The sequence below is a fragment of the Poecilia reticulata genome, chromosome 8 (genome assembly GCF_904066995.2).
Source record: "Poecilia reticulata chromosome 8, P_reticulata-male-v2, whole genome shotgun sequence".
Classification (NCBI taxonomy): Eukaryota; Metazoa; Chordata; class Actinopteri; order Cyprinodontiformes; family Poeciliidae; genus Poecilia; species Poecilia reticulata.
Window position 1 is genome coordinate 1,254,493 of NC_088837.1, and position 9,735 is coordinate 1,264,227.

The following is a 9,735-nucleotide window of genomic DNA, read 5'->3' on the forward strand; positions in this document are numbered from 1 at the left end:
TTTTTCTGCTCCTCCTTGCCCCACTTCCTGTCAGAGTTCCATTTCCAGCTCTGTCACCTTGGCTTTCTGCTGTTTGGCGTCTCTTCTTAAATCTCTTCGCCCTCCTGGAACACACTCCAACCCTCCCCACCTGGTTACCATCCGATCACCTGCCTTGAGTACTTTGTCACCACATACAGTCTTCATTTAATAAAAGCGATCCCACACTTATGGCATCTTCATTTTGTAAATCAGAACTGTCCTGGAACATGGAGGTAACCAGCGTGTCTACATGAAAGACCAAAACAGGACAAGAGACCCAAACACATCAATGAGGAGAAAATAGATAGATTCATAGTTGATTGAGAGACCTGTTCTACAGCACAGGTGTCAAACTCCAGGGTTCAAAGGTCATTGTTCTGCAACCTTTAGATATGTCTCTACTTCAACAAACCTGAATCAAATGGGGTCATTAGATGGATTATGTTGAACTTGCCTACGTGCTGAGGAGGTGATTTAGCTATTTGATCCTGATGTGTTGGATCAGTGGGACACCTACTGTAAATAATGCAGGGCAGTGACCCTCTAGGACTGGAGTTTGACATCTCTGGTCTACAGGGGCTAGAGGTGGCTGCACTGACTGGGGAATGGGAGATGGAGCTGAAGGTGGCAGAGGTAAGGATGATCAGACTTTCATTGGTAGTGATTAGAAATGAGTATATCAGAGGGATAAACTCTTGGGGAGACATTACTTGGACATGTGCTGAGGACACATAGTGGACCTATAGGACTTGGAGACAAGACTATGATGCTGCCAGAGAGAGACAGAGAAAGAGAGACCACACAGGTATGTTGATAATGTGCTGAGGTCACCCTCTCCTAAAGAAAGGAGTAGATTGAGAAATAAGACACATAAAATGGTATAAAGTATCTGTTCTTTAAACCCTAGCAGAAGACAATAATAAGTGAGTCACTGGAGATGGAGATGCTTAACTGTTTGCCACACTTGCTTCTTGTTTCAGACTCTTTTTGGCTTTCATTAAAGTTCAGGAAGCGAGAGTCACTCTCATTAAGGGGTGAGGTCATCTGACAGGATGGAATGTTTCATCCATTTGCCCTGAGCAGTTACCAGGAACCTTCTGAAGAGCGCTTCGGCTCATTGGTGACGTGCAGGTGATGTAAGCAGACAGAGATTCAGACTGATTCAGAAGTCCTTCTGCCAGTTCTACCGGTGGTGATGTCAGTAGTAAACGCTGGTCTCCTTCCATCCAGTCACATGTCCTCTGTTTGACACATGGACTGGAACATGTGTCTTTTTCAAGAGTATTTTCATTTTACATGAGATCAAGGAAATATCGGGAAGGGGAATTCTGAGAGATGCAAGGACATAAAAGGCAGATACGACACCAGAGAAATAAATCCAGACCCCCAACAGAATCCTTCCTGGATCAACCGTCCCCATCAATGTTTAATAGAGGAATTAGTTAGACTGAATGCTGCAGCCATCACATCTCTGGAGGGTCATTATACACTTTAGGCTGCTATAGGAGTTTCTAATGGATATGAAAACTGTTCATATTTATTGATCCTTAAAGGAAATCTGAGTGAAATCTTTATTTTTCTGGACTTTGCATTGTTTGTGTTTCTTTTCAAGACTCATTTCATTGTGCTGATGTTGAGTCATTCTTTATGTGTCCAGTTCCAACTCTTTATAGAGCAGACAGTAAAACTCCAATTTGACAGGAATCAGGCTAACTATTCTTTTGCACTAGAGCACCACCTGGTGGGTAAGAGCTACCATTACCATGGCTTGGATACAAACGGAACAGAAGCCTTACTGATGGAAACTAGAACCTAGACTCTTGACTTGTAACTTTCTTCACATGACATTCGGCATCCTGTGTTAATGATTTATCACCAGCATCATGGATCACTGTGGACCAATAATCTACACCTCCTGGCCCAATGGCTGAATTACCAATGGAAGGATGAGAGATCACTGTTCACATTGAGGGAATGAGATCCAACTTCGCCTCAACTCATCTTGCTGATGTTATGGAAATGAACAACTCTCAAGAACCAAAATTAAATTCAAGTCTTCACCATCCTTTGGCTAGTAATCTAGTATCTGACATGCAGCTACCGTCTCACAGAAGAATTCACTAAACCTTTTCACATTGGAATTAACCTCCTCTGTATTGTAGTGGGATTTTACGACACAGACCAACACAAAGTAATGCACAACTGTGAAGAGGGAGGATATAGGACATTTTTCAAAACTTTTACAGGCATAAGAGTTTTACCAATCTCAGCTATAAGCAGATGTCAGTTGAACATTTACAAATTGTTGGCTTTTAGACCAGATATAAATCTATAAGATTTCTTCAAACCAGAAAAGACAATTACCATGACCTTAAATAGTTTAAGGTCATGATTCCAGGAAACTGTCCAGTCTGGCTGAATGACAAAGGAGAGTAAAATGAAGTTTAGCCAGAGTGATGTAAAACTCGTTTCCCAACATTGCAAATTCTTGAAGGAAATTCTGGAAAGTATTGATAGTATATGAAAAAACTGAGCTTGAGCTGTTGTATTTTAGATTTCCTTTAATCAGAATAAATTATTAAACCACAGACTCTGTGTGTCTCACCTGTGTACGTTTTAGGTGTTTTTCTTTTCCAAAGAGACCAGGAACAAGGTCGACACCTGTGATGGCTTAGCATGGTAAACAGATTCCATTAGTTCAAAGATGGCAGATTGATTGGCATTGTACAAAACATTCCCCAACACTTAGCGTGAAAAAACAAACTAAAGACCCTCTGAACCGAAGATGTTTTTCTTTCACGATAATGACCCAACACTGAGAATAAAAGCACAGAGTTCACAGATTAAATGTCTCACAGTTTTATCTGACTCTGTTCACTGACATTCTCCATTTTGTCTACAGGTTTTCTTTCTTCCTCCTTGTCCTCCATCGTCAGCGGCAACCAGGAATCCCTGTGCAACCTCTCGTTCCTCTCCACCTGCTGCGGGCTGGGTGGTGTTGTTGTCTGCAGGTGTGCCGGAAGGTGTTTGTACTCATCGTTGTTGATGTCGTAGTCCTTCATCTTTGAGCCCAGCATCCACCAGCAGCCAGTGAAGCCGACGTCCAGCACCCGCTGAGGAAGCTCCCTCCAGGGCACCGACAGGTTGGAGCAGCGGGCCTCGTACAGCGTGGCATCTGGGTCGTAGTCGGCACGGTACACCACACTGAGGAGTCCCAGGCTGGCGTACCGGAGTCGGCCTTCGTTACGAAGCTTCACTAGGCTTTGAACGTGGCCGTCAGAGATGCCGTTGCGTATCCACGGTGACAGAAGGCCCAGCTGGTTGGAGCGCTCCAGCAAGGCGGCCTCAAAAGATGACTGGTCGGGTTTGGTGTGAAAACAGACATAGGCCCCGCCCAGCAGAGACAAGTACACAGAGGACTTTAGCGGCCGCTCCCAAGTGCCAACAACCATCTCCCTGAACGCTTCCTTATAGTCGGACAGCAGGCTGCCACACCACACACCTGGAGACAACAGAAGACACAGTTGTGGTGTTAATGTTACGCATGGTTAAAAACTACAAATGGCCACCTGTGATGACATCACAAAAGAGCACTGATGGCAAAGGGTGACGCTGATTGTTATGATGATGCCCATGCTGGAAGTTTGGTGAACCTGAATAAACCAATCACAATGATAGTTTGACTCAGTGCACTCTTTTTAATAAAAGACAACAGTTAAGGCAAAATGTTCATCAGGGAGGGTTGTCACCTCTCATCTGTCTTTTCTAAACCTCATAAATAATCATCACTGCTGAAGTCAGCTGGCATAGTTTCTATTGGGACTGACACATTAACATCTGTGTCGGTCCGATATTGGAAAAAGATTCTAGACCAGGTATCCGTGACAATGTACCTGATCCATAAGGACAGATCTGTTCAGTCTAATTCTATGGTTTGTGCTCTGAGTGACATCATGCCTTATTCCTCCTCAAAATGACACAACTTAGTCATCTTACTGACTCCGTTTTCAGATACAACCTAAGGTTTAGTTGAACAGAATCAATTCATTACTGACTTGTTTCTGCCACATCAAAGAAACACGTTTTTAGTCTTTTTTTGGGGGGGGGTAGAGAGATACTGCCCATGTCCAAAGTAAAAACTTCGGGCACGTTTCAAAATGCTGCATTCATTTTTGGAGTTAAGACTTTAAACGTAGCTGGAGAAAGGCACCAGCAACCCTCCCGACCCCACTACGGGACAAGGGTGTAAAGAAAATGGATGGATGGACTTTAAACGTCCATCCTCTAAACATGCTGCTGCAACAGTCATTGGAGTAGAGGCAGGGGACATCCTGGGTAGGTTGCCAGCCCATCACAACAACCAGGCGCCCGCGCCTGACTTCTCTCGGTCAGCTCTTTCCCTACCCGCTTTGCTCCTCCTCAGCCTCTCCCAGCGGCTGCTGGGACCCGGGGTAGCCGCTGCTTGAGCCGCAGCACAGAACATCCTCCTGGCTGTCCGCATTGAGGCCATTTTCACTCAACACGGTCACCTTCACCCACAGCCAGCACTGCAAGCAGCAGCGAGCTCACATGGAACCAAAATGGCGCGGGCCGGGTGCCCCGGTTTTGGTCTTCCGTCAGCAAGTAGCAGTGTCAGAAAGGTTCCGCTTGAATGAAAAGGGAAAGAGAGAGAAAAATACCTTTCTGCATATATACACAATTCGGTATATGTTTTGAGATACTAGAAATACATGTTCTGCTGTTGAAAAATAAATTATTTTAAAATTGTGTTCACGTGACGGCTTTGTTTACGTGGTGACGTGTACCGGAAGAGGTCCTGTCTGACAGCAGCGGCTGTAGACCTGTGTGAAGACTAGCGGTGCTGCAGGTTTTATGAACCCTTCCCCGGGACTGCTGAGCCTAGAGAGACGCTTCCCTCCTGAGGTGAAACATTTTAATGCGAAGGTGAGCTGCTGCAGAGCGGTTAGTCTAGCTCGTTTGACGAGCTGTGTCTTTGTTGACGTTTTTTTATTTCATTTTATAAGCTTTAGCTTTTAGCGGTGATGTAAAGGTATTTTAATGATTTATTTTATTCCTGTTGTTACTGAAATTAGTTTATCTATCTTAAATGTGAGACCCATCATTTAGAATATTTTCTCTTTGCTCCTTCTTTTAGGTTCTGCATGAAGTTGCTTTGTCTCGTCTAAACGAGCGATGACCACTCCAAATGACCTGCAGTTCCAGGGTAAATATGGCCGCTTTCTGTCTGTTTCTCCTCCAGCATGTTTTTCAACCTTACAGTTAAGACAGGTAATGAACATATAGAAGTGAAATGAGAAACAATATATTACATTTATTATCACCATCTGTTTGTCAAACCTGTCCACTGTTTTGGCAGAATAGGGTGTTGTGTAAATGGCGACATCTGCTGGTGAGATTGGAGGATTGCAGCGCTTTTGAGAACCAATGGACAGAATGTTAGACAAGCAGTTTTACGTTTGATTTTAAAAAATATCAACTTGGCATAAAACGTAAGAGTTTGTTGTTTTTGTTTGTTCTTGTAACACAGTTCTTCTTGGTAATAAATGTTCTACTGTAGGAACAGCTGTTTGTCTTGGATTAAATAGTACAGTACACATTGATATAAAAAAATCGCCACTTTCCCGTCTACAAAACAAACAAACCCTTCAGTACTTTCACATTAAAATCAGACCTTTACAGTATTTTATTGGGATTTTTTTATGATAATCAATGAGGTCTTCAACAGCTCTTGCCCTTCTTTATATGTAGAGTTTGACGAAGCAGCAGATCTCCTGTCTGCTGACCCTGGGGCCCCCACACTCAGTATGTCTGCTTCCAACGACCCCGCGGCCACAGCCGGAGCTCCTGCAGCTGGGGAGGATGTAAAGCTAGACCTGTCTGAGGATGAGGCGGCTCAGGAGGAGAGTTCAGAGGTCATTTCCTTTAAGTTACTGAAACACAGAGTGACCTCTGGGTGTTTGGACTGGACAGCAGCTGACTGCCGTTCTGTGTTTTCAGCTTTTAGGAGGACAGAAATCAGCTGGTGGCTTCTGGACTTTTGAATACTATCAGTCTTTATTTAATGTGGACACAGTGCAGGTAGGAGCTAACTAACAAACACACCCCACACCCTGTCTCTAAATATCTTCTGAACACAGCAAGAGTCTGATAGGAGGCTAATGTTTTCCTTGGTTCTCCCCTGCCCCTCCCATCATGATGCAGGTGTTGGACAGAGTTAAGGGCTCTCTGATGCCGCTACCAGGAAGAAACTTTGTGAAGCACTACCTGAGGAATAATCCAGACCTGTATGGTGAGTTTGCCAGTTCAGCTACGAACACATGCTGTTCAGGTTCCACTCAGAGGTTTACACCTTCCAAAATGACTCCTAATAACTCTGAATAAAAATGATAAAGAACTAACTAAGGTTTTTAAATATCAATATATTAACAAATTCATAGTTTAGCTATTTGTTTTGTCATTGTTTTAAGAAATAATCACATTGAATTTCCTCAGTGACACTAAAAGTTTCAGTAATACTTTTACAAAAGTTTCCACAATTATCAACATCTCATAGAGGAAAATGTATCCATCTTCTTTTGGCAAAAGTTTCATACTTTTCTTCATTCAAAAACTCAAAAATAGCAAAATGAGTTTCTTTAAAAAAAAAAAAAAAAGAACATTTTTCTAAAGTGAACATTTATCCCAAAAATACAAGTTGTTTTTATTCAATAACTTATGTGACATTTGCAGCTACAAATGAGACATGTTTAACTGGACGATGCACAGAAATGTCTCTCGTCTTCGAGAATATTATGAAGTATGGAGGGATCAGAGGAGAGTATAAATGATCTGTTATGAGTATGTGTGTGTGCGTGTGTGTTGTACAGGGCCGTTTTGGATCTGTGTGACCCTGGTGTTCTCGGTGGCCATCAGTGGGAACTTGTCCACCTTCCTCAGTTCGCTCGGCGACCCCAGTTATCACTACAGGCCGCAGTTCCACAGGGGTCAGTCTCTAACCCCATGACCTCCCCGGTGCCCCCCACTCAGCGTTCACTGTGATCTGTCTGGCTGCAGTTACCATAGCTGCGGTGGTGATCTTCCTGTACGCCTGGCTGGTGCCAATCGGTCTGTGGGCGTTCTTGACCTGGAGACAGGGCGCCGAGCGGCAGGTCGGAGGTTACTCCTTCCTGGAGACGGTGTGCGTCTATGGATACTCGCTCTTCATCTACATCCCGACATCAGTGAGTGAATGCTGCTGAATCTACTTCAGGCTTCTCTTAACAGCAACCTTTAGTGTGTGCTACCACAATTTTTACAGTGGGCCAAAAAAAAAATCCCCAAATAAAAATCTGAAAAGTGTGGCATGCATTTATCTGAGTTAACTGTAGAACCAGCAGGTGATCTGGGTCTGTTTCTACCAGCTTTGCACATCTACAAGTTCAGTCAGATTGGATCAAGGATATCTGGACATCAGTTTTCTAATTCTTTCTAGAAAAGAAATCCCAATTAAACTTAGACCTGTACTTTAACTATGCCATTCTAACACCTGAAAGTGCTTCGATCTAAACTATTCTGGCTGGACATGAACCTCCAACCCAGTCCTGATGAAGGCAGTCATCCTGACTCTGTTGTTGTGATGAAGGCCAGATGAGTGGAGTTAATTCTGATGGTTGTCCTGACAACACACTCTCCACCTGATGGACTTTTTACTAATTAGGTTCTTCTGAAGAATGATGTGATGGGTTTTATTCTGGGGTGTCACAGTAAAGAGAGCATGCCACACTTTTCAGAATTGTATGTGTAAAACATTTATTCTAAAAGGATGTAATATTATCTTTCATCATCACGGTTGCAAGAGATTTATATTTCTTTGTTAAACACAAGCAAGTCAGTGGTTGTAATGAACATGAATCTGATTTTGTCTGAATAACTTTGGAACTGAACTCATGTCTAAACTGAGTTTTGACCAGAGGACAGCTGGTCCAGCTGCTGGTCATAACGCCTCACATCTCATCACCTCCAGATCCTGTGGATCATATCATACGAGTGGCTGCGGTGGACGCTCATCGTTGTTGCCATGGTGATTTCTGGCTCCGTCCTGGTCCTCACCTTCTGGCCCGTTGTCCGGGACGACACCAGAGTAACAGCGGTGGCCACAGTGGTGACCATCGTGGTGTTACACACTCTGCTGGCCATCGGCTGTAAGGTAGATGAGCTCGGTGGGGGAGTTAAAGGGTCAGGGTGTCTCAATAGCTGCGTTTCCATTAACCATAAAATGGTGCAAATTGAAATTGCAAAAATAAATTTGCTTAATGGAAATATGCCTATTTTGAAAAACTCATGTTTTTTTTTTCAGCCGTATCGAAATGGATGTATTTTGTCAAACTGCAGTGGAAACACTTTTTTGCATCAAATGAGTCACATGATCAACAGCCAGATGTTACTACTGGTGAAAATGACGATAAAGATGACAGGAAGGGATATTAGGATGATGACTTGTTTAGTTTTTTCAGACAATGTGCAGCTGGCTCCACCAGAGCTTCATAGCACCACAGTTCATAAAAAGCTGTGTGTCATTCCAACATGTAGAATCCATAGTTAAAATCACAGACTACAGTTTCCATAATACGCCACATACGACATATGTAGTCTCACCCCAGTAGGCGGGGCTTGTCACTCCAATGCCTGAATAAAATGCAGACGTCTCCTCTGATTGGCTGAAAGATGATGAGCTCTAGCACCATGGCTGAATTATGAATACATCTCATGTAACTGTTGACATCCGTCGCTGACATGATTCTTAATGACTTATCGTGTGAACAAACTTATTCACATGTAATTTTAATGTCATTTCTTATTTAATGGAAACACTGCCATTTTTATTTAATTTTTTACATTAGCAGTATATATTTGCACACATTTGTAATGGAAACAGCTATTGATTCACAACAAACTGCTGAAAATTCTCGTTTTCTTCCTTTCCAGCTGTACTTCTTTCAAACTGCAGAGCACACACCACCCGCCGCCACCATAGCCCCACCCATCCACCCAACACCGGTCACGGCCCACTGACCAGAGCAGCAGGTGGGTAGGGGGCGGAGCCCATTAGGAGTGCAGGACATTAGATACATTCCTGACTGGGACAAGTTTGTAAGAGTGAAATGAAGTTGACATGTGAATTTAAAAAGCAGCTGTTTCTACTGTGATCTGTCATGAAGTTATGCATGGAGAGGGTCCAACATGGCCGCTGTTCCCCTCTGATGAAAACAGAGGAACTTAAACTCTCAGTAAGTGGAGATCTGCTTTTAGAACTCCCAGGTTCTGGAATCAGGAGTCCTTCAGTTCCTTCCTGCATTATAACCTGTTCAACCCACACACTGGAAGTGAATCCACTGACATTCCTCTTCGTCCTGCTTAGTGAAGCTTGAACATGCCTGATGAAGAAGTCATAGCTGATTGAATGGATTCCAGGCCACATGTTGTTTGTTCTGAATGTGTTTTTAATAACCTGGAACGGAAACGTAGTGATGCTGGTGGGCCGCCTCCGTCTCCTCCGCTCAGCGCTCACTGTCAGGACTCTAGTTTAAAAAAATAAAAAAGTAAATTCTAAAGTATGTAGCAAGTTTACAGCTATTTATTTTCCTTTGTGAAACTACTGAGACCTACTTTTTGTTAATAAATTTAGAATGAATACTCTGTGTCTGTGTTGATGTG

At 43.3% G+C, this 9,735-nt stretch overlaps 2 protein-coding genes across 4 annotated transcripts; one reads left to right on the top strand and one right to left on the bottom strand.

Annotated features, from left to right (window-relative positions):
* Nucleotides 1-2,564: 2,564 nt before the first annotated feature.
* timm29 (translocase of inner mitochondrial membrane 29) lies at nucleotides 2,565-4,633 on the bottom strand. Its single transcript, XM_008415044.3, has 2 exons — nucleotides 4,426-4,633; nucleotides 2,565-3,523 (listed from the first exon to the last, which is right to left on the bottom strand). Exons 1-2 carry the CDS (start codon nucleotides 4,529-4,531, stop codon nucleotides 2,874-2,876), a joined length of 756 nt encoding a protein of 251 aa, XP_008413266.2. The 5' UTR covers nucleotides 4,532-4,633; the 3' UTR covers nucleotides 2,565-2,873.
* A 175-nt stretch (nucleotides 4,634-4,808) lies between these two features.
* yipf2 (Yip1 domain family, member 2) lies at nucleotides 4,809-9,719 on the top strand. Of its 3 annotated transcripts, XM_008415040.3 has the most exons (10): nucleotides 4,822-4,965; nucleotides 5,177-5,245; nucleotides 5,399-5,531; nucleotides 5,791-5,954; nucleotides 6,040-6,120; nucleotides 6,244-6,331; nucleotides 6,909-7,025; nucleotides 7,096-7,262; nucleotides 8,045-8,227; nucleotides 9,007-9,719. In XM_008415040.3, exons 4-10 carry the CDS (start codon nucleotides 5,847-5,849, stop codon nucleotides 9,091-9,093), a joined length of 831 nt encoding a protein of 276 aa, XP_008413262.2. In that variant the 5' UTR covers nucleotides 4,822-4,965; nucleotides 5,177-5,245; nucleotides 5,399-5,531; nucleotides 5,791-5,846; the 3' UTR covers nucleotides 9,094-9,719. The 3 variants fall into 3 exon arrangements, with proteins under 3 accessions (XP_008413261.2, XP_008413262.2, XP_008413263.2); XM_008415039.3 differs by lacking the exon at nucleotides 5,399-5,531 and having other exon boundaries at nucleotides 4,809-4,965; XM_008415041.3 differs by lacking the exon at nucleotides 4,822-4,965 and having other exon boundaries at nucleotides 5,203-5,245; nucleotides 5,404-5,531.
* Nucleotides 9,720-9,735: the final 16 nt, after the last annotated feature.